The sequence below is a fragment of the Neoarius graeffei genome, chromosome 12 (assembly GCF_027579695.1).
Source record: "Neoarius graeffei isolate fNeoGra1 chromosome 12, fNeoGra1.pri, whole genome shotgun sequence".
Classification (NCBI taxonomy): Eukaryota; Metazoa; Chordata; class Actinopteri; order Siluriformes; family Ariidae; genus Neoarius; species Neoarius graeffei.
The window spans coordinates 6,027,116-6,052,100 of NC_083580.1; the positions used below are offsets into that span (position 1 = coordinate 6,027,116).

The following is a 24,985-nucleotide window of genomic DNA, read 5'->3' on the forward strand; positions in this document are numbered from 1 at the left end:
TGACAGTCGCGACATTAATCGCGATTAAATATTTTAATCGCTTGACAGCACTAGTTTTATTCTATCCACATTCACTGGATTTTAAGAAACAGAGCTTTTTATTTTTTGCAAATTTGATGAATAAAAGCTCTATACAAAACGTCCGACAAAATCATTTCCGCTTAGAATGTAAACAAACAGCAAAATGACAGGAGCGATTTGTGAAAAATGCGATAATAATTCTTGAAAAATTAAAAAAATACGTTCTTACCATCAGATACTTTCATTCCATATTTTGTTTTCGAGTAGAGTTTTTTTTTCCTTCTTGGTTCAGTAACACGCTCCGCCATTTTGTTTTTCTTCTTCTTTAGGGTTTTTTTTGTGGTTGGCAAACCAACTTAAAGGTGCATTACTGCCACCAACTGGGCTGGAGTGTGGAACAGGAGATACTGGGGTGGAAAAAACCCTATATTCTTTTAGCTATTTCTGTTTCTTTTAAAAACTTGAGAACAAAGTGATATATCTGACTTGATGCGCTCTGCCATTGTTTTTCTCTACTCACGGTATATGAGCTGATATCCTAGTAGTAGAGTAGCCAATCAGAGCGCGCGACTGCTCATATCCAGTGGAATGAATATATTATAATATGCAACAGAGTTTTCCATGAATCAAAACACACAAACACAGAAATAAATTAGATTTGTTACTTTTTTTAATTTTGGCATTTCTCCTGTGTGCATTTATATTAAGCAAAGTGCATCTTTTCTATTTCTATCAACACACTGCACAATACATAAATAACGATGCATATAAAACGTCTTCATATTTACAAGTAATAATATATTTATATATAACAATACATTTGAACTTTTATTTCACTTAATTAAATCTTTTAAAGTCTTTAATAAAAACCCGGCATGGGTTTTCCTTTCTTTCTTTTTTCTTTCTTTCTTCTCTTGTAAAATCTTCTGGAGAACTTTTTTTCCTCACTCTGTCACAAAAAAGAAAAAACAAAAAGAGAAAAAAAAAAGAAAAGAAAATAGCAAATAGTCCCAAACGAGGTCAGGGCCAGTCCGTGTCCATGGTGACTGAGGAAGGGGGAGTGGGTGTGGCTTGTGGCTATCGGTTATTGAAGATGAGTTCGAGCCAGCAGGGGCAGCTGCTGATGAACTGTCTGGTGTAGCACTGACCCCAGCCCTTGACGAAGCTGATCTGCACGGTGAATCCGGCGCGCGGCTGATGGCTGAACTCGTGGTCGTTGGGTCTCTGTAGGCTCTTGGCCTTCTCATAGTCGAAGGCTTTGATGGAGAACCCGGGGAAAACCTTGTGCACGAGCAGAGATCGTGATGAAGGGTCGTCCAGCGTGGCTGATTTGATGAAGATGGGGTATCGGCTGCGGTTGTACACCCACACGCCGTCGGCCTCGCGGCTCAGCTGGATGCCGTAGCCGATTTTGGGCCGCACCATGTGCACGAGTGCGCTGCGGCTTTCCGAGCACAGCTGGCCCAGGCAGAAGCCCGTGCCCTGAGGTAGGTCGTAGAAGATGTCCAGCGATGGCTCGCGGACCGAATAGAGGCGGCCGACGCGCGTCTTCTCCTCCCAGTACGCCACCACGCACCAGTGCTCGCCACACTCCTGAAGACCTTGGGAATCTATACATACACACACACACAAAGGCAAGCAGGGATTAGTGACTGGACTCAAATGTGGAAGTGATATAGCAGTTGAATAAAAGTAAACCGAACCACAAGAGCTGAAGCAAATGAAAGCGTGACAGATATACAAAGACACAGAGAGATACACAGAGAGAGGAAGGGAGGAGACCTGAATGCTAACCACAGAATAGCAGTTAGCGAGTCAGTGTGAAACTGCTGGATAAATGTGAAACTGTCATATCGTTATGATTTCGGATCTCTTTTGAGCCGCAGTAATGAGAAAGGTTTATTGAAAACAAAACATGTAATAAAAAGGAAATAATAAGGAAAACATCCAGTGTACATCAGTGTACACGCTCAGAAAAAGGGTACTAAACGGTACTGATGCTTGTTGCCGACGGTACCATTAAGCATGTCCCATTTTCAGTGCATCTTTAAAGCTTTTACTCATAAACCGTAATCATGATACAATGATCTATCTATCTATCTATCTATCTATCTATCTATCTATCTATCTATCTATCTATCTATCTGATATGTCAATATATATGTTAATAAAATAAATATAAAAAAATAATAAATATTAAAATAGTATAGAAATAAAAATAGTAAATAATTAGGCTTTGTTCTTTTTTAAAATTTTTAACTATTTTTTTAATATTTATTTCATTAACATTATTGTTATTTATTGTCATTATCATGTTCTTTTTATCATATTATTTATTAAAACATCTTACTAATTGGGGCGGCACGGTGGTGTAGTGGTTAGCGCTGTCGCCTCACAGCAAGAAGGTCCTGGTTTCGAGCCCCGTGGCCGGCGAGGGCCTTTCTGTGCGGAGTTTGCATGTTCTCCCCGTGTCCGCGTGGGTTTCCTCCGGGTGCTCCGGTTTCCCCCACAGTCCAAAGACATGCAGGTTAGGTTAACTGGTGACTCTAAATTGAGCGTAGGTGTGAATGTGAGTGTGAATGGTTGTCTGTGTCTATGTGTCAGCCCTGTGATGACTTGGCGACTTGTCCAGGGTGTACCCCGCCTTTCGCCCGTAGTCAGCTGGGATAGGCTCCAGCTTGCCTGCGACCCTGTAGAAGGATAAAGCGGCTAGAGATAATGAGATGAGATGAATGAGATCTTACTAATTATATATATATATATATATATATATATATTTTTTTTTTAAACTTTTCCAGAGCCTGACTGAAAATCATACTGTATGACATCAGTCTTCTGAATAAAGCTCAACAAGAAATTTACCATGAATCTTTTTAAGGTACGACATTTCCAGGTGAAAGAGCGACTGGGTTCGATCCCAGCAACAAGGAAAGGTACAGCTGAGCACCGTTTAGTCTGACAGGGTCCTCATGTTCTCTGTGATATTCTCCGAAAAGTGTCTCATGATCAAATGTATCGCAAATCACGATAATATCATATCGTCCCGCCCGAAAATAGAAAGAAGAAGAAGAACGACGTGTGTAATCTTGACACCAAGATAGAACGGATTCCACCATCGACACACTCCTCACACACACGCAAGCGCATGCCGTATCCGAATCTGAATCCAAGAAACCACAGGCGATCCCAGCCCCTCGCCCCCGGGACCGGATTCCGGGCCAGTGCCAAACATCCCTCGGATCCTTGATTTCAGCGTCAGGGAGGAAACGCTGCAGGAATGTCAGGAATGCGTGTCGAGGAACTGGGAGATGTGCGAGCCGTCATCAAGACGTGTTTACACTGGATGTGCTGCTCGTCTCCCGTGTGTAGCTGTGTGGCGTAAAAACCGCGTTCAGGAGTGAAAACGGCTTGCGAAATATCAGGAATGCACTGGAATGACATCGACCTCTCTGATTTCGTTTTATCAACGCTCCAAACTCACTCGTTATCGAAGTCTCAGTAAGGGTTTGGTCAATAAACATTTTGAATACACGAACGTTTAACGCAAATTCCTCCGGAAAATGTTTTCCAACCCGCCTGCGAAAGCTAAACAAAACAATATCACAATAATAAACAAACGTATCGTCGAGTTGCGCTTTCCTCAACGTTTTGCAGGTTTCAGCCACAAATTTGAATTAAAGGCCAGCGAGTTCACAAACACGTCCAGGTTAAAATTCACGACTCGATAGTTCTGAGTGAGTTTTTGTTCAGTGAGTTCAGCACCCCGCCCCAGACGTCCGTTTGAACAGTTTTGGATCAATTCTTTTCAAATGAAGGTCAAATCTGTCGAATTCTTTAGAACGAGAAAACTCCAGAGTATTCCTTTAATACAGGAGAGTGTGTGTTCGGCTGAAACACTGAACAGAGTCGATGGAGGAATGTGTCTTAGCATTTGTGGCACATTGGTTTCAGCAGCAGCGTTTTCTACCCCATAACACCCCCACCACACACACACACACAGCTCACTTCTTGTGGATTTCCCTGAGCAGAGTCGAGGGGAAAAAACTATCAGAGCCACGCCGGCTCCAGTTTCCTCACCCCTTAACATGGCCTCAAGCCTCTCTCTCTCTCTCTCTGTCTCTCTCCGTCTGTCCATATCTCAATCCCACAGAACTCTGGCTCCAAGCAGCAACAAGCCAACGGGAAAGCACAGGAGGGGGGAATAAACAGACGGAGTCTTTTCTTTCTTCTTACTTTACTTTCTGCGCTAGTTCTGCACAGCAACTTCCTCAAACCAGTTCTGGCTCCTTTTACAGTTTATATATATATATATATATGGGTCATTCTAGAATTCGGGGTACATTTCGCGTCTCCGAGATATACCTTTTGTTATTTTCCACAAACGAAATCTTTATTGAATCAGTTTTGAACAATAATGCAAATTATGACACACTTTCACCAATAGCGACACTTGATGTGCATTTTAGATCCAATTTATCCTTAAAACATGAACTAATTGACTCCCACCCCACCCGTCCCCCGACATTATCGGTTGTCTTCGACTCCTGATTCATCCATCCAACTCGAATAAACAGGAAGTGATTCAGTCTAACAGTCTGTTTTTTGGGGGCTTATTCTATTAACGGTTATACAATCAGCTGCATACGGTAGAAAGTCTATTTTCTGTATTATGTGAAATTTCAGTAATTAAAAATGTATCCATCCGAATGTTCTTGTCAACTCTGTTAACTCCGTTATAAAACCGCATAAAATTCACCAAGACTTTTAATAACGCGCATGACACCCGCACCGAGTGATGTCACGTCCACTGGCGGGAAACTTCCGAAAGGCAGCGAGGTATGTTCTGTTTCTTCTCCTATTAATGTGAACAAAATGTTGAGGATTTTACACCAACAGTAAATTAATTATTCGTCAAATCTGTTATTGTGATATTGGAGTGAATCTCTCATTCTTTTTTTTTTACAGTAATACGATTAAAATCCATAACGTTCTGTTTTTATACATGCCGTGTGGGAGCTAGTCTGAGGTTAGCATGTGGAGTTAAGACACGAAATGGAGGGAAGTGTCAACTCTGTTATCGTCTGTGAATGGATCGGCCAGTTCGACGATAACAGAGTTGACGATGACTGACCAAGCCAACCCTTGAAATGTACCCGCAATTACAGAATGGGCCGTTGATGTACACGAAATTTTTATCCATTTATAGTTATGTATGTATGTATGTAGCAGCAGGTATGTTATAGCAGCTATAAACACTTGTTCTCTGACTTTCTCTTGAACTTTCGCTGCATTTGACTTCGGAAACTCGTGAATTACGTTTTCTTCGACGCAAGAACGCAAAACAAGAAGCGCTACTTTGTTCACAGTGTGGGGTCACTTGAACAAAGTTCAAGTGAGGAGGAATTTCCGTGTTCAGAAACTTTTTTTTTTCCTTTTCTTAGTTGGAGGTTGGAAAAAATTTTATAAGAACAAAACTGAATTGAAATTGAATATAGTCTGGCTGGATGACCTGAGACGGAGTGCACAAAAAAAAATCAAAAAGGAGGAATGGAACTCCCAGCATCCCTGTTTCATTTGGGCTCTTTTTCTTCGCTCCCTCCCTCGTTCGCTTCCTTTCATCTGAGAGGAGGGAGAGCACAGGCAGTAATTTGGCTGTGATCAGGCACTGGTACTTTATCACTGACGGCCTCTGTCATTACACCATCCCCGGCCTTCATTAGGAGAGAGAGAGAGAGAGAGAGAGAGAGAGAGAGAAAGAAAGAAAGAAAGAAAGAAAGAAAAGAAAGAAAGAAAGAAAGAAAGAAGGGACGACATGGACGAAACTATTCTCCCTGGTGCATTATAAATGCTTCCTAAAGTGTCTCTCTAATTTCTTTCTCTCTTTTCCCAACCCCGCGTGTGTCAGCTCGAGCGTGGGCATTGGGACACCCTGCTGTTTGTTATTGCACAGAGACAGAGAGAGGGAGGAAGAGAGGGAGACGTGGCGTCTGGGGTCATTATATAGCTGCCTGTCTGGGCTTGTCATCACAGCCTGAAACCACTGTGATATTTATCTCTCTCTCTCTCTCTCTCTCTCTCTCTCACACACAGCCTAAAGCATTCATCAGCCAGCTTAGTGTCCTTTTACAGGATAACACTCAACTTCTTATACAACACACACTTAGAAAAGTCTGTACACACACACACACACACACACACTGTCAGCCATGTTGATCATTTAGGATACAAAGCTAGCCCGCTAACGCTCGAAGCCAAGCACGTAGCACAAGAATCGAAGAGTCTGAGTGTCGCGTACATCAGCGGTTCAGATTATTAGCTTCTTCCATCGCTAGAAACTTCACAGCATGTTTTTGCTAATCGGCTAATCATATTTCATCGTCCTTTATTTTATTCCTCCAGCATTTGAACGTTAAAGTAAACACACGCAAACCTGCAGTGCATTATGGGACTCCGTCACAACCAGGGTTTCAAATCGAGACGTTCGATGTTCTAGTAGTAGAAACTAAAACAAAATGAAAAATAAATAAAACTGTGTCAGTGATTAAAATCCAGAAGCAAACATCTGGAATTCATATGAGTTCATGTACATTTTTGAAAAATAAAATATTCTTGACATTTTCTGATGGTTTTCCAAAGTTTTTTTTTTTCATTTTGTAATTTATTTCTTGTAAATAATTAATGCTTTTGGATATTAATGACATTTAATTTTAATTACTTAACATTTATTTATTTTATTAATAAAATAAATAGCCTTAGCATGGAAAAAAAAGACACCGATATGTGTGTGAACAGGTAATTCCGTGTGTGTGTGTGTGTCCTCATATTGCAGATTCTATTTTGGGAGGCTCTTTGCGCCTGGCTGTCACCGTGTCACTTGGGTTGACACCGGGGCCACCGGGTCTACAGGCACCACGACGCCACACACACACACACACACACACACACACACACACACACTTTGTTGATGCTCCTTGTCCTGCTCTGTCTCTTTTGTAGCTTCTAGACCCGGTGCTCCTTCCACATGTCTGTTGTTCTGAATAACAAAAAAAAAAACCTCCCTCCCTCCCCCCAACCATCTCTCCCTCCGTCTGTCTGTCTGTCTGTCTGTCTGTCTCCCCTCCTGAATATTCCACAACTCAGCGTGAACACACACACACACACACAAGGAGATTCAAGTACACAAACTTTTTAACCTTTTTAAAGTCCACAAAGTGACAACATTTTGCTATAGAGAGAGACATACAGGTAGAGAGAGAGAGAGACAGACAGACAGACAAAGAGAGAGAAACAGACAGAAAGAGACAGACAGACAGAAAGAGAGAGAGAGAGACAAAGACAGACAGACAGAGAGACAGAGGGGGTTGGAAGCTGCTGATTAACATGAGACTGGAGACAGTGTGCAGTCTGGAAAAGTTAATGATTAGTTCTGTCTGACTCCACAAACTCTTGATAACTACACACACACACACACACACACACACAAGCTGTGCTTATTGATTAAACACAGTCTGGCGAGTAGAAGTGACAGTTTCTGTGTGTGTGTGTGTGTGTAGGGGGAGGTGCTGGATGAAGGGGTCAGAGGTCAGTGGGGGTCGCTTTTGTTCTACTTGTCTCTGACCATAACACACACACACACACACACATCCACATTGTTGATTATTTTCCTATAACAGCATGTAAGTGTTTTATTCTTCTTCTACTGCTGTAAATCAGGACACGGCATACTTTTTTCCCATTTATTGTTATATTTTACGTCGTGTTGATAAAACCTCTGTGAAACACGTCGGTTCCTGCTCTCACTTTCGTTATCACAGCGATAAACACTCGTCCCCTCTGCAGCCTCTCGTTATTCTTTCTCTAAACGTTACTAAGACCAAAGTGCAGCTGGTCACGTGACAGAGAATCTGCAGAGCGTAAACTCTTGTCGCGACGCCGTCGTAGAGTCGAACCGTTACCGCTGAGCCCGGAGACTCCTTCTGTAAACGTGCACACGTTCATACAGTACCTGTCCCTGTGGAAGCTGTGACTATGGAAACGTAATCCAAAACCATGATCATGAAGACGAAGGCAAAATTTCAGGCAATTTTTTGCATCTCATCTCATTATCTACAGGGTCGCAGGCAAGCTGGAGCCTATCCCAGCTGACTACGGGCGAAAGGCGGGGTACACCCTGGACAAGTCGCCAGGTCATCACAGGGCTGACACATAGACACAGACAACCATTCACACTCACATTCACACCTACGCTCAATTTAGAGTCACCAGTTAACCTAACCTGCATGTCTTTGGACTGTGGGGGAAACCGGAGCACCCGGAGGAAACCCACGCGGACACGGGGAGAACATGCAAACTCCGCACAGAAAGGCCCTCGCCGGCCACGGGGCTCGAACCCAGGACCTTCTTGCTGTGAGGCGACAGCGCTAACCACTACACCACCGTGCCGCCCGAGATTAAAAATAATTAATTCAAAAAACACAATAAATAGGGCCACAAGTATTAATAGGACTTTCACGAGCTTTATTTTATAGATCTCTCTCTCATTCAGTGTGTGTGTGTGTGTGTGTGTGTGTGTGAGAGACTGACTTCACAGAGGGAAACAAGTCAATAAAGGAAATCGCTAATTAGGAAAGGGACATTACATAAGAGCGACGATGAAGGATGCACACGGGACTGAAACACACAAAACAGGAAAAGGCTTCGACACACAGGAAATACTTCACCTCTTCCTCTATTGTGTGTGTGTGTGTGTGTGTGGGGGGGGGGGGGGGGGGGGGGGGGTTGCTAGGATTTTATTTTCTCCCTTCATTGAACTGAACAGCTCGAGCAGTAAGTATGACGAGTGTGTATTGTGAAAATGTTGTGAGTGTGAGGTGAAGTGAAGAGAAGTGAAGTGTGTATCGAGTTGTGGACACGTGACAACTGACATCACAAACCAGGGTTCAAAGGTCTGTGATGCAATCATGACTGGGCCGAGAGTAATAAAACGCTTTTATGGTGTTGGGCAACACTCGCATTTACAGAATGTCCTCATGGTGCCACACACACTTGAATATAAACAATCAGTGATGTCATCAATCTTTGCTCTTCGCTGCCTGCTGTCCATCAGAGAGAGCATCACACACACACACACACACACACACCAGAACAACCAGCACCATTGTTCCGAGTCCAGGATGTTAGCAATCGCCGTGGGAACTGAGTATGCACACTTGTGTGTGTGTGTGTGTGGGGACGGCATCTGACAATCAGTCACACCAGTCTAGTGGAGACACTTACATTGTTGTGGCTTTGCTTTCTTTTCTTTCTCTTTCCTTCTCTTCGAAATGACGACTATTAATTATAATGTGTGCAACCACAACCACTTATTCTCCATCAGTGGAGGAGAGAGACACCAGACAGCCTGGAGACCTGTGCACATGGGTGTGTGTGTGTGTGTGAAGCCTTAAAGGAAGTCGCAGCCAAGCCAATCAGTGCTCAGATGAATAAAAGGGGCGGATTAATACACAACAGCGTTTAGCTCGACCTTTTCGACCAACGCCATGATGGAGTCGGTGCTGTTTAAAATCCAGATGTGGTATTAATTCGGGGTGTAAAAATAATAAACATTTTAGACATTTAGAAGCTTTTTCTGTCTTTCACAGCGTATTAGAGGGCAAAACCTTCCAGCGAGTAAACGCAGCGACTCATCACTGAAGATTGATGATGATGATGAGGTACAAGATGCTCAAAGCATCTTAACGTTTAAGGTTAACCCCTAGCGTTAGCGTTAGCATTGACAACGTACTCGCTCGACCTAACAATGTAGAATTTTCTTCACTCGGGTCTTATTTCAACATCAGACTTTGCCTGGTTGTCATGGTGACCACAATACCGCCTCCCTGAAAACGGTCTCTTTTTCCATGTAAAGCTTGTGCGAGCATGTTTTTGGTGATTTTTATTTATTTATTTTTCGATGAAAGAAAACGACACCCACACTCGCGCGCACACTCGAGGAATGTGATCAGTATGAGTGGACGACGTATAAAGTGAAAAGCCGACGTCTCGGAGGCGACAGGGGGAAGAAAAAAAAAGCCAGGCATCTTGCTCTGTACACACTGTGTAAACTGAGGGATGAGTGAGGGACGAATGTTATTGGGATTGCGGCCGGGCGGTCAGATCCGTTTCCTGAGGGCTGAATCTGTCGTCTCCGCACGAATGCACTCACAGTTAAAAAGAACTCGGTGGTTCAAAAAGTCTTCTCTCAGTAGTGGCTTTTCTCCTCCCTTTTAATGGCCCTTTCTCATTCCTTCCATCTCTCTCTTTCTCTCTCTCTCCTGCTGGACCGTTCGAGGGCAGCATAATGACACGAGGCGAGCAGCAGCCAGCCAAAACCCCAGTGCAACACACACACACACACACACACACACACACACAGAGCTTGGCTGCAGTGCTGAGGGAGGAAGTGGGCAGTAATGAAAGAGGCCTTGCCTCAGAGCAGAAAAGCGGCACCGAGCCTCTGAAATTAGAGAGACGCCTCTCTTTCTTCAAGTGTCGCTCCTTAAAAAACTCTCCTTCCAGCGTCGCTTTGTATCCTTTCTCTCTAAACGCTTTCTTTCCGTTTCACAGAGGCCACCAAAAGGGCCCTGCCCAAAAAGAGCCTGTGCTTTTTCCTCCAAGGAATGATGTCATTTCCTGTGCTGCCCTTTCCTCCTTGGCTAACCCAAACAACCGAAGGAATGAAGGAGCAGGTTTCTGAAGTGCCTCGTTTTTTGGGTCCCCCCCCCCCTCGCTCCAGGTCCATGTAGCTCATACTCGCCCTCATACCAAAAGTCTCTCTACAGTCTACAGAGACCGAGGAGGAATCTGAGACGTGTGAGAGCAGGAAGGTGTTTCTGGATCAGCTGGAAACCCTGTAACCCTGGGCAGCATGTAATCAGGCTGTTCCTGGATCAGTTTGCTGTAGCGCTGCTTAATGAGACCCCTCGGAGTAAATTTAGCCGTGCAGAGGAAGTGTGTGTGTGTGTGTGTGTGTGTGTGTGGGGAGCTTGGAGTTTACCGGCCCCCCTGCTCTCACCTTTCACTGCACTCTTGCACGGTTCACACACACACATGCCATCGATAATATCTTTAAACCCAGTTGCTTACCTTCATCCTGCTTATACACACACACCCTTAGAATGATTTCCTGTCTCTCACACACCTTTAACCAAACCCCAGCAAAACTAGCCAAACCTACAGTCTACAAATAACTACAACCTTCTTTCTTTCCGTCTCATTATCTTGAAAAATCACCGTTTTCTACGCTACTTCACGGTATCCATGGTTATCAACCTTTGAATCATGATACTACCATAATTCTAATGTCATACTTCATGAAAACTCAATTTAGTTCAATGTTAATCCACCATATTAATATACCGTTGATTAATCGTTTACGGTTTTGACACATTTACCTATAACATAGCCACAATATTATATATTTCGGTATCCAATAGCAACGACGATAATACACTTAACCATGTCCACCTCATCACCATGGTTTGCCTGAGGTACTTATAAAAGTTTTTCATAACATTGTGGACATAATAACGTTTTAAAATCTGTGATGAAAATTCGTCTTTCATACGACAAATATTGCTAAGATAGCGGTCACGTTGCTACACAGCTAAACAACATCAATACAGCAATATATCAACATTAGCCAGCATACGTTCTGAAAGGAAAATTGAAACTGACGTGAAACTAGAGGAACGATGATTGTTTCCGTGTCGTTCTTACTGCTCCCTGTTACCGGTCCGTTATCTGACGTCACATGTTTTATGTTGTCTTTTGACCAACATTCCTCAGGTTAGTCCAATGTTATATGTGCCGATCTATAATATAGCTAAAAGCCTCATCAGTTTGTTACCTCAATTCTCAAGCAATCCTTTTTGACCCTTTTCGACTTCCATAAATCTATAACCCTTGCAAACGCAAACATTTAATCAGGTCAAACCACTCAAAGTAGATTCTTGCGAAACCTTTAATCATCCAGTCCAAATTGTAGACATGGTAACATCAATGAAAGAGTCCAAGAGAAAAAGAAAAAAAAAAAACAAGGTGAGGAAAAAAGAGTAACTGAATTCCAGAAGCAAGAGCCAAAAGCTTAAGCAAGTCCTTCACTTCATATCTCTCTGTCTCTCCATCTATCCATCTCTCTCTCTCTTGGCCTCCAGCCCAGTGAGCATGTCTGTTGGTGGCTGTCGGATTGAGGCTAACTCTTAATAAACCCCAGCTTTCCAGGACAAACAATACACACTGAGCTAGCTCGTCCAGTAATCCCGCTCAGGCTTAGACACACAAACACACGCTAGCACACACACGGTGCTCTGAGATCTAAGAAGCAAGGACAATAAGGAGACAACAGAACCGTCTTGTTCTACCTTGTTTACTTCTGAAATCAATGAAATGATCTTTAGAAAAGGTTATCAGGAAATCGTAGAAATACGTTTTTCTCTCAGCTCCGCACCCCACATGCCTGGTCTGATGGTCATGAAAGCTTTTTCATCCATCAGTCAAGCAGACAGCTACACAGCTGCCTATTTACCCCCCCCCCCCCCCACACACACACACACACAACTTATTTACTGCACAGGAGAAGCAGGACGCCAGTCCTGCTTTCGATTCGGCTCAGATTTTCCACTAGACCTGCAACACGACCTCTCTCTGAACATACCAAAGTGTCTCTCTCTCTCACTCTCACTCTCGCCGGTGCAAACGAACGCCTCAGCAAAATGCAGTAACACTCTGTGTTTGTTCAGGAGCACCGTGGGATTCAAGGCAGAGTGAGAACAAAACAAAACTTCTCCAGAAGAAACTCAGCATTTACTGTGTTGTAGATTAAGAATCCACATGTGTCCGGTGTAACAGTTTCGAGCAAGGCTTTGAACCGAGTCTGGGCTAACGCTGTAGGGCTAACCAGCAAGTTCCACTGGTCTTCCCTTTTAACATCAAACTCCTGCACGAATTTAAAGAAAGAACTGATAGTTTGTCTTGCTCCCCGCTTCATTGCTCACTCTATGCTTTGTACAGATCGACTTTCTTTGTTTGTTATAGATCACCATCTTTGTTTGTGGTGTCCAGAGTGATGACAGATTCCATTTTTCCATTACGGTTCTGGTTTAAGGGCCCAGCAAGCCTTTTTTTAATAACCAGTAACTTAAATATACAAGTTGTACTTTTGGCTGCGATGAGATGATCAAGGGTCTGGAAGCAAAGACTCAAAAGCGACAAACTTTGCAGGAAAGCCAAAGCAAACTTGAATTTTTCCCCTCGCTCATTTCAAGCTCTTGATATTTTACCATCTGAAGCCAAATCCACACAGAACAAAGACGTAATAATCATCAAGCACATTCACACGCAATCTGTTTGTTCGGAGAGGGTATTTGCTTAATGGACAATTTGCTAGCATTAGCCAGTGTTGTAGTCGAGTCACTAAACCTCGAGTCCGTGACAAGTCTCGAGTCCCCAGTGTTCAAGTCTGAGTCATTCGAGAGCATTTCGAGTCGAGTCCGAGAACAAGACTCCAACCGCACCATTTGACGGCGGCTGTTGCTGCCTTTATGTGAAAGCGTCTCTGCTACTTTGCTGGACTAACGTTACTGCTCGAACGCCCCGTTTTAGTTAACAGGCTACAGATAAAAAGCTAGTTCATCGCTTAGCAAGCCCCGCCCACCATCAACAGAACAATGAACATAGCGTGTCACTTCCTTCTCTGGGTGGAGTCTCGCCAAATGACGATTGAAGTTCTCCCCGTCGTCTCCTCGATAGTTCTTCTACATATGGAACACACAGCAGTGCATTTTTTCCCACTGCACGAGAAGTCTGTATAAACAAAGTGGACAATCCTAGAGGTGTTCTCTCCAGGCATTTTAGCGCCATTGACGTTAGTTTGTTCCTGAACATGACGTATGAACAGGTGAATGTGCATTCTCTTGCACGAAATTAGTATAAAAATTAATGTAGATAAAATTATCTTATGCCAAATTATTATGGCATGCTACAAAAAAAATAAAGAAAAAAATCAGAGTCCTCGTCTCCAATTTACGAGTCCGAGTCATCAGTGCTCAAGTCCAAGTCACGAGTCCTTAAAATTAGGGCATGAGTCAGACTCGAGTCCAAGTCCTGGACTCAAGTACTACAAGCCTGGCATTAGCATTAGCTATATAGCTCCTGACACGACTGCCAACAAAATGCCCGCTTCCTTGTCAGACCATAGATTCAGCCTTGAAAGAACTGATTTTGGAAATTTCGTAGTCAATGCCGTGTCTTATAGTATCATCACTTTTCCGCACCAACATTTCAATATTCCGGTTTTTAAATGTAGGCTGCAATTCAGGTCTGAAAGGGTTAAATCGCTCCCTTTCTCTGTCCTAATCACTCATGTATTCACGTTTTGGATGCAGCAAAGGCTGGCGTGAGAGGGCCAGGAGGTCAGAGCAGAGTGTTCGGGAGGAACGAGCCTCTTTTGTGTAAAGCCCCCGAGGGATCGTACTCGTCTTCCTCTGCCAGAGAAATCAACTCTCCAGCTCCAGAGGCCCTGCCTTCCCTGTTTCCCTCCCTCTCACTGAGCTTTATTCATCCAACTGACCCAAAACCAGGAGGCAAAGCGAGGGAGGAGGGCCAGTGAAAAAGTGGACGAGGGTTGGAGTGAAAGAGAAAGATGAGGAGGACGAGGAGGAGGAGGAGAGGTGATGAAAGATGGGCTTAGTTCCCTTCTACTCCACAAATTCACAGTGGGTAGTGGATATAAAATGTGAGAGGAGTGGAGACGGGAAGGAGGAACGATGTTAGCAGGTTTTGTTTGCACTGCACGCTGCTGTCGGCACACTGGCGGCAAGCTTTTCATCCTCGTCCTCCACACACACACACACACACACACACACAAAAGAGAGGTAAAACAAACGGCGGGGCACACAAGAGGCCAGTGAAGGGGAGCAGAGCAGCTCCAACACAGGCAACATAATCCAGCATGTTCATCACACACACACACACACCTATCAACCCACACTTCTACCATGAAGCCCAGGGGTTTTAAAGCTCTGTATTTACGCTCCACTTTTTTTTTTTCCTTTGCAGAGAAGTTATGCTCCTATCTCAGACCTGATCTACACACACACTGCGAGTTAAGAGCTGAGACAGAGAGCAGGGCAGAGCAGCGCACACCCACCATCAAGTTTAAAAAAAAAAGCTTTAAAGTCTCACTAATGAGAAACATCTGTATGAATAAAGCAGGCAGAGACCAGACCAACTCTCTCGATCCATCTCTCTTACCCTGCCTCCCCTTCTCTCCTTCACTGTTTCACCCCCTCACCCTCCTCAGTCGCTCTGCCTCCCAGCGCCTCTCGTAAACACTCTGTATTCGTTCGGCTACGACTACAGGTTCGGGAAATATTGATAATAAGCAGCTGTTCGAACTGAGGCTGAAACAAAAATACAGACTGTAAGAATAAGGATAATAAGACGTCGCATGTCTAACGATAACTGTAAACACGCCACCAAATTCCATGGTACGATTTCTAAACAAACACACAAAGCATCTGATAGTCCAGAAAATACGGTAATCAGACAGTTTTAATCAGTGGGACGGAAAGATAGGGCTTAACGTTTACGACTCTCGTAGCGAGATCACGGTGGCCGTTAAAGCAGATGCAAAATGAAGGACAGGAACCGAAGGAACAGGAGATAAAGACAGAAAGAGAAAAAGAGAAGGGGGGGGTGTATCACATGTACGTCCTTACCTGAAAACCCCACAGGGGCTGAATGTATCGTTCCCCCAGTTTCAGTGGAAGCAGGCATAGAGTCTGGAGAATCTGCACAAAGAAGAGCGAGTCGAGTGAAAGGTCAATCAAATACAAACATACAGCACAGAATAAAGGCTCGAACACCGCAACGCCTCAAAAACTATCAGATCTTGCAGCCTTCAGGGATTGAGCGATATTCACAAGACACTTTCACAAAGATATGAAACGATTTGATGGACCGTTCACAAACGCCAGCGATTGAACGAGGAGACGGTGCGACAAAAAATAAACTAGTGCTGTCAAGCGATTAAAATATTTAATCGCGATTAATGTCGCGACTGTCATAGTTAACTCGCGATTAATCGCAATTTAATCGCACATTTTTGTCACATGAAAAACCATTGTAATTCTCTTATCAGCATAAAAAAGTGAATGGGCTTGCTTTGTACCAATGTTTTTTTTTTTTATTGCAGAGCATAACACGTCTTGTCACAGCCACTGCAAAGTCGGGCTGGAGCCGCCGATGGGAAAACGAAACCTAAGCCGAGCACCGTGGCTCTTTGTCCCGAGGCGCGGGGCTAGCGCGCCCTGCCCGCGCTGGTTCTTTCGGGGGAGGGCAGAGGACTCTGGCTGTGCGGGGCGTGGCATTACAGTCTAGCTGCTATCGTTTTTCTAAGCAAAGTCTCTGTTCCAAGTTCCTGGCAGTTTCAAAAGCTTATGAAAAACCTACATCATGTCACAGAGCGTTAATCTCACGATAAAAAAATTATCACCGTTAAAATTGAGTCAAGTTAACGCGATAATAACGCGACATTTTTGACAGCACTAAAATCAACGTCAAATCAGCTACATGTAACCGCAGTGAGACTGAGAAACGAAATACGCAACGCTCTCGGAAAAGTGTGGAATATCGCGCTGTCGTTAGACTGTTGTGTTTTTTTCAGGGCGATAATTCAAGGCGGCCATGTTTGAAAGAAATGAAGGAAACTTCCAGAGGTTTTGCGTTTTCACGTTGTTTTTCTTGATGCTGGAAATAAGGTCTCAAAAAACAAACAAAAACAAAGAAAAAAAGACAACAAAAAGCCAAAGGCAACTGGAGTTGTGTGTGTGTGTGTGTGTGTGTGTGTGTGTGTGTGTGTGTGTGTGTCAGTATGTGTGCTCTAGCTGTGATAGGAATATACAGTTTAGCAGGATACACTCCATCAAGCCAAAAACAATGAAGGAGACAGGAAATGGCCTCAGCCTTGAAAGCTGTGTACAGTAAATTTTCTAAATGGCATGCCAGCAGACAGGGAACTCTGTGTGTGTGTGTGTGTGTGTGTGTGTGTGTGTGTGTGTGTGTGTGTGTGTGTGTGTGTGTGTGTGTTTTGAACTAAACAGCTCAGAACAGGACTTTCTGAGGTATCCATAGCGATCCGAGGTGCGGGTAATTATACATTCCATTCAGAGAATATAAGCACCACTGGACCCGCCCACCAGCCCAGCCAGCCAATCAGATGCCCCGGCTGTCAAGCAACTGTGTTATAAGTTAATGGTCTGAAGTTAAAGGGGGTCCTCCAGCTTGACATGACTTTATATTTGATCTATTTGATACTCAGACGTGATGATGATGATGATGATGATGATGGCGAGAGCGTGCACACGGTCCTGCTGTTCCGCTTTCTCTTTAAGAACCGGTGATCGTCTAGTCAAGCTGTGGTCAAGCTAACGAGATGCAAGGCCAAAACTGAGCCTTACTCACTGACCACAGAGAGTGCGAGAGAGAGCGCAAGGATGAGCGAGAGAACTTCAAACACTCCATGACTCATTTTAAGGGCAGAAAAACAAGCTGACGTTTAATTACAGCAGCTTTCAGACTAACCACGGACGCACCAACATGAGTCCTTTTTACATTTAAAAACTCGATACAGTACCGATATCTCTCAGATCTCTCCTTTATATTGTTTATAATGTATTATTTACGTATTCTATATAATGTATTATTATTTACTACACAGTTATAACAAATATATTTCAAAAACAGGGAAATATCTGAAAACCTGGCGCGAGCTGAGATTATTAATATATATATATATATAAAAAAAACAGAAAAATAAGATTTTACCTTCAGTCACGTTCTCATGTCAGTCACAGTGGGGTCGGCGGATTTAAAAGCGCTGATGTATGAAACGGAGTGTGGTGCAATTTATCACAATATTTATATCATATGATGAGGCAAAAAATATTTTAAAAATGCGTTATTTTAAAAGATATTATTAAAAATTGCTAAAGATATTTTTATATATTTGATATTTATGGGATTTTTTTTAAATACCAGAAAATATTTAACAATAAATTCAAATTAAATGAATAAAAATATATTTTTTTAATATTTTGATTAACATAATATATATATATATATATATATATATATATATATATATATATATATATATATATGCATACTGAAATAAATTAAAATATATATAAAATATCCAGGGGTGGCAGGCAAGCTGGAGCCTATCCCAGCTGACTACGGGCGAAAGGCGGGGTACACCCTGGACAAGACGCCAGGTCATCACAGGGCTGACACATAGACACAGACAACCATTCACACTCACATTCACACCTACGCTCAATTTAGAGTCACCAGTTAACCTAACCTGCATGTCTTTGGACTGTGGGGGAAACCGGAGCACCCGGAGGAAACCCACGCGGACACGGGGAGAACATGCAAACTCCGCACAGAAAGGCCTTCGCCGGCCACGGGGCTCGAACCCAGGACCTTCTTGCTGTGAGGCGACAGCGCTAACCACTACACCACCATATATATATATTAAAATATATTAATTAAATATATATCAATTAAAATGACAGTAAAAAATGAACTAAAAATACTGATGAAGTTTATCATGATATGTCTACATTTGTTTTTCATGACCAGAAAGGTAAAGTTTTATATTATCATCATCATCATCATCATCATCTCGCTTTTCTTCCCCAAAAAATTCTCCCTTCTGATCTGCGTTCCAGGACATAAAGTGTGGCGTGTGGAGGAGCGAACTCTCTCTCTCTCTTTGAAGCTTGCTTGGATTTTGCTGCGCTGAAACGATTCATGTTTAATCCTCGGAGATCGACGAGACTTTGGCGATCAAAGATTTGAGAAGATGTAGGCGAAAGCAAAATGATGAGGTGTTCTTAATAGTGTGTGTGTGTGTGTGTGTGTGTGTGTGTGTGTGTGTGTGTGTGTGTATGCCCATGACGTGGCACTCGCTCCTGCTCCCTGACCTGAGCACTATACAGAGCTCACTCACTGCTGTTTTCTTCTCTCTCACCACACCGAGAGGAATCTGGTCACATTTTCATCTTCCATGTCACATGTGTACTGTAGTGCGCACTCCTCCTATTTCTCTCTCTCTCTCTGTCTGTCTGTCTCTCACTCTCTGTCTCTCTTTTTCTGTCTCTCTCTCACGCTCTCTGTCTCTCCTTCTCTCTTTTTCTGTCTCTCTCTCTCGTGCTCTCTGTCTGTCTGTCTCTCTCTCTCTCCCTGGGCGCTCGGGTGTGGCTGCCCACTGCTCTGAGTGTGTGCGTGTGTTCACTGCTTCAGATGGGTTAAATGCAGAGGATGAATTTCACTGTGCTTGAAGTGTGCATGTGACAAATAAAGGTTTCTTCTTCTTCTTCTTCTTCTCTGTTTCTCCCTCTCTCTCGCTCTCTCTCTTTCTCTCTGTCTCTCTCTCTCTGTCTGTCTATCTCTCTCTCTCTCTGTCTCTCTCTTGCTTTCTCTCTCTGTCTCTCTCTCTGTCTCTGTCGCTCTCTCTCTCTCTCTCTCTTGTTTGCGTTTGATTGCAGCTCAGATTGATATGCAAACAAGCAGGATAAACAAACTGTTCTTCTACTCTCGTCTGCGAAAGGTGTGTGTTTGTGCAAGTGTGTGTGTGTGTGTGCGTGAGAGAAGAGCAGAAGGGCAGAAGAGTCGTATGAGAGTGTGTCTTGGGTCAGTGACGAGGAAGACAAAGCGGTAACAAAAGAGGCAGCTCGAATAAATGAAGCACAGTTGGCCTCTTTTGTCCTATTAATATCACTGGCTCTAGGACACACACACACACACACACACACACACACACACGTGTCTTCATAGAAACACAGCTGGGGCGACAAATGACTTCCTCTCTGCATGATCACTGAGAGAGACTCTCTCTTCCAGCTCGCGCTCTCAGTTAAAGGACCAGTCTGTTAAATAGGTTTCCTCATCAAACTGAGGTTTTCTCCGTCCTCTCATTTAACACATGTGCGCGCACACACACACTCCCAAACCTAAAAATCTGGTTCAGTAAAGTTATGAGTCATGCTGAAGTGAATGACGCAGACGCCAAATAATTACACACCTTTTTATATAAACTCTGAACATCACTGTGTTTTTTAATAAAAGAATCACACAGCGACTGATGGAGGAGTTTCAGGAGCTGAAACACTTTTTTTGTTCCAGGAACAATAATAAAATAAAAAGAGCGCTTGTTATTCACTAACGTTGTCATTTCTGATTGGACGGAGGCTGTCGGACGAAGCGTACGTTTTAAATCGACATAAACGAATGAAACAAACGTAATTGTGGAGACTTTTATTTTGTTTCGCATTTATGAAGGAAGGGAAGGAGTCTCCAGTGTTAGAGTCAGAAGTTGAAGACGAAGCTGTAACGTTTTAGAAGAAAGAAAGAGAGAGAGAGAGGGTGGACTTGTTGAGGAAGATGATGAGCTGCGAAATGTGTTTCAGGGACGTTCAACAACATAAAATGTAACTATAATCGGATAAAAAGCGTGAAGTGTTATGCATTTTCTTAAATTACCCCTCCCCCGACAATTATAGTAGGATTCTCGCTGTAGTATAAGAAGAATAAAAACTTCAGGATGTGCTTTACAGGAAAATCAACAACTTCAGACTGGTAATGGAGCTTTGCTTTTGCGCTACTGCTGTTGATTAGTTTCCTAGAATAGCAATCTCGGGGTGTGTTATTCGTTCTAATGTTACTTGCTTGTAAGAAGTATTTGATTAGAAATTTACTGTAATACAGATCATAGACAGCGTGTATCGTTTCTTGTCTCCGTGTCGCTTTTTGTGTTCGAAAGTGAAACGAAATATTTTTCAAAATCTCGTGCACGTGGACAGAGGTGATCTCGCGTCACTTCGCTTTGGATGGTGAGCGTCTCTGATCTGAGATCGTGTTCAATCAGCACCAAAAGCTGCGAATGAACACATCCCTCAGCACAAAGAGAGCGACAGGACGAAGCTGAGAGAGAGAGAGAGAGAGAGAGAGAGAGAGAGAGAGAGAGAGAGAACGAGGGGAAGCTGTGTGCAGACGCTCCCAAACCCTCAGATTAATTCAGCAGATAAAACATGGCTCCGCAGATCTCTCAGCCTTCCCCAGTGAGATCCACATTTCCGCTTTCCTCTAACTGGTTCACCCCCCTCCCCCCGGCTCTCCCTCCCTGATGGAGCCGTTAGTCTTTATCAGAGCCGCCAAACGTGTGTGCAGACGCACCGCAACGCCCCCCCATAACACCCCGCCCCCGCCCCACCTGCTCTGGTGCCGGGTCAGAGAGGGTTTAGGCCTTGGCCTCGCGCCATTCTATTACAGACGACTGGCAGAGCCACTGCTTTCTGTCCATCGTAAATCAAAACACATCGCTGAGAATTTGCATCGTATTACACACACACACACACACGCGCATTCTTGCCTCTCTTATAATATAAGAAACAAGGAAAATATTTACAAATGTAAACGCAAAAGCTACGTGATCTTTCTTTATCAGGCAAAACGGGTCCAAACAGTGCATGGAAAAAAAAATTTACAGCGTGTTACAGAAAAACATGGAAAACTATATGGTTCTGTGGCTCAGCTTGCACCCAGAAGGTTGTGAGTTTGAATCCCAGGATGGACAAAAAGAGTGGAATCTTAAAAAAAAAAAACACAAACAAAAAAACCTTCCAGAGTTTCTTTTTACGATGAAGTTCACATCTAATGGAGGTTTTCACCCAGAGCTACAAGGCGCGTGATGAACGTGAGGAGCGTCCGTCACTTAAAAATGTACTGACAGTCATTGTATATGACTATTTGTTGAACTCGCAAGCATTCGGCTCGGATTGTCGTCAGCAGATGAAAGCACGTAGCAAATAAACCAGCTACAGCTACGAGATGATTCGAAAAGTTACGACGGTTAAGATTAGGGGCGGAGTTAACTTTCAGAGCTTTTCCTAAGACTTCGTTTCTACGACATCGAATCGGATCGTACAAATTTCTTAAAAAAAAAAATCAGCTTCACAACAACAACATAGAATACAACCTACATAACATATCAAGTACTTATCATATATTATCATATAATATACGGTCCAGAGAACAATGTGCAGTACTTCTTCGTTGTTGATGTCTAGACTGGCTTGACTTGAGCAATCCCGAGGACGAGAACACACAGCACATATTGTTCCAAAGCTGAAAGAAATAAATAACTTACCGGGTGACTTCAGTAAGTCCACTGGATATCGTGAGTACGGAGGAGGAGGGGATTCTAAAGAGGGGGGGAAAAGTGGAAAAGAAGACCATGAGAAACAAGCAGGGTTAGATAGAACCTCATGATAACAGTTGGCATTCTTTTAGGGTGGAAAAAAAACCCTGTTTGTCTGATGGAGAGAGAGAGAAGAGAGAGAGAAGAGAGTGTGCTGGGGGCTGAAGGAGGGGAGATCTGCCCTGATAGTGCACAAGTGAAGTGCGTAGATAAACACAGAGCCGCCCGGCGCCAGACTGAGAGAGAGAGAGAGAGAGACAGACAGACAGACAGACAGACAGACAGAGAAAACCGAGCATGTGACTGCCAAAACCAGGGCCTTCAGACCAGTTGAACATTAATCGATGTCCGTACACACACAGAGGGCCAAGTGTTAAGGAATAAACCCTTAACTGCCCGGAATAACACACTGATAGACTCAATTTCCTGCTTGGAAAAGTTTAAGGTGAACTTTTGAGGAAAAAAAAAAGTTTAGAACTGAAATCATTGCACCGTATGGTAAATGTGGTAATAATCATAAGTTATATACCGTACAATATTTATACTGCATAATACATTTATTCCACATACATCAGCTGTTTATTTATTATTCATTCTAAAAAACAGCATCTTCTCCAAACCCTCAGGACGTCCTGTTTCTGTCTTCACGTTCGAGCGCCACGAAGGACATTCCGTTGCTAAATTCTGTCTATAGGCTATAAATAAGGCGAGGTGGTGAGGTTGGTTTACATACACAGTTACGACATCCTCAGAGCTTATGGTGACTTTTACACGTCATCACGTCGCCTTGACGCTACGTACACTGTCATGGACGTTTATAACACGGTAATAAGCGTGGTTATAGAAAATATAGGCTTAGCCATGAGGTGCGAACGGTGGTGTCGGGGTTAGCTGCTGGGTTTACTCAGGTCTTTCATTTCAGATCCACGTGCAAGTGAAAGAGAGAGGAAAGTGAAGCGTTTTGGGGTCAGTCAGGACCAGTGTGGGGTGCGAGAGAAAGCGGTTCGAGGGGTGTCCGTTTATCTTGAGGTGTTTTTGAGGTAAATGCGTGAGTTGTCAAAGTGTAGGACGTGAAGGAAGGTGTTCCAGGTCGGAATGATGTTCATGATGATCTCTCTTCTCAGTGTATCACATGGGAAATTATTTTCCAGCTTGTTGAGGCTGTAACTTGATTAAACTGATCAATAAGCGTTGTGTCTTTTCTACCAGTAGCTGTTTAGGGACATGGTCTACCAGTTTGGGCAGCTGGTTTCTGTTCATAGTGGATTTTTCAGTAGGTAGCTTCTTGATGATGATGATGATGATGATGATGATTATTATTAGTATTATTTGGATATAATAAAGAGTGTGTGTGAGAGTGTGTGTGAGAGCGCATCCAGAGCTGCAGGTCTTCCTTACCGGGCTCGCACAGGCGGCTCATATGGTGCGGGTTGCAGCACACGAGCTCCGGGTTGATCTTCCCGTAGGATTCACAGCACGGTAACCGCTTTAACTGGGACCAGTGTCGGAGATCTGGCCAGCGGAAAACCTTAAAGAGCAGCAGCGGGAGCGAGTACGCGTCCACACGGCCGGGCAGCATGAGGCACGGGCTGCGCGCTCCGCCCTTGGACTCCACGGCCTGCAGCAGCACCTCCAGCTGTTTCTCTTTGATCTTCTTGAGCACCGAGTGCGTGAGCGCCTTCAGTTCGGCCTCTGCGCTCGCGCCACCGGCGGCCTTGGTCGCTTTGCCCATGCACAAGCTTCCGTTTCCTCTTCCGCTTCCTCCCGCGCCGTGCGTCCCGGTGTCCGCCGCCGCTTCCTCCCCGTCGCCGTCGACGGGCGCGCGGCTTCTCCAGAGTCGCCGGACGAGCCCCGACCGTCTGGTCCTGAACATGCGCGACGACGAGCAGAGGGTCTCCCGGCTAAAGAGCGAGCATGGCGTCCGCAAATCATGAAGTAGGTCCCGGGATCCGAGGCCAGGCGGCGCCGCGCAGTCCGAGAGACGGTGCAAAAGCTGGGAGCAGCAAAGACAATCTGTACCATACGCCAGTCTTTTAAATTCGGTTTCTCACCCAACAAACTAAGCAGCAGATAAACACCCCGCTATACCACCCTGCCCTGATCCTACACCCTCCAGGAGATACCAGGAATAATATTAACGCCACTGATAAATAATAAAACAGCTTCCGTTAGACAGTGAAGTGGCGCCGGGGTCCGCGCGCTGTAAATCCACACACCATCCCGGATCCTGGGCTTCGACCCTAACAGCTGCTCCCCGTGCGCCTTTCCCTTCTCCTCCACCAGCACAGTCCGGGCCAAGACTCAGGGCTGGAGTCTGGAAGCTCCAGCATGTCTCAGGGAAACTAAAATGTTCAGAATTAAAAAAAAAAAAAAAAAAAAAAGCTTCGGGGCAGTAAAAAAGAGGAAAATAATCAACCCGAATGAAAACGCTGGGGGGTTAAAACAAACAGTAATGATACAATGTCAGCTGTCTTCCGGTCAGAGTTTCAGATTTATCCTGAAAATGTAACAAAACCAGCAGGAAGAATGAAAAGCGGCGCGCGTGAAGTTTCCGAGCCGCGGGAGGAGAGACGGTGCGGTGCGGTGCGGTGCGCGCGCTTCAGGAACCGGGAGTGAAGAGACGAGCTCGAGCGCCTTCTCTCTCTCTCTCCCTCTCTCTCT

General features: G+C 44.1%; 1 protein-coding gene across 1 annotated transcript; it reads right to left on the reverse strand.

The window, feature by feature from the left end:
- Nucleotides 1-669: 669 nt before the first annotated feature.
- smad7 (SMAD family member 7) lies at nucleotides 670-24,985 on the reverse strand. The gene is made up of 4 exons (XM_060935417.1): nucleotides 23,723-24,985; nucleotides 22,274-22,327; nucleotides 15,780-15,851; nucleotides 670-1,631 (listed from the first exon to the last, which is right to left on the reverse strand). Exons 1-4 carry the CDS (start codon nucleotides 24,195-24,197, stop codon nucleotides 1,099-1,101), a joined length of 1,134 nt encoding a protein of 377 aa, XP_060791400.1. The 5' UTR covers nucleotides 24,198-24,985; the 3' UTR covers nucleotides 670-1,098.

Excerpts from the sequence above, each read along its gene's own strand:
- smad7 (XM_060935417.1), bottom strand. The coding sequence starts at position 24,197 with ATGTTCAGGACCAGACGGTCGGGGCTCGTCCGGCGACTCTGGAGAAGC. Across the intron at positions 15,852-22,273 it reads GGACTTACTGAAGTCACCCG|ATTCTCCAGACTCTATGCCT; the intron begins GTAAGTTATTTA and ends TTCTTTGTGCAG. Across the intron at positions 1,632-15,779 it reads AGCCCCTGTGGGGTTTTCAG|ATTCCCAAGGTCTTCAGGAG; the intron begins GTAAGGACGTAC and ends GTGTATGTATAG.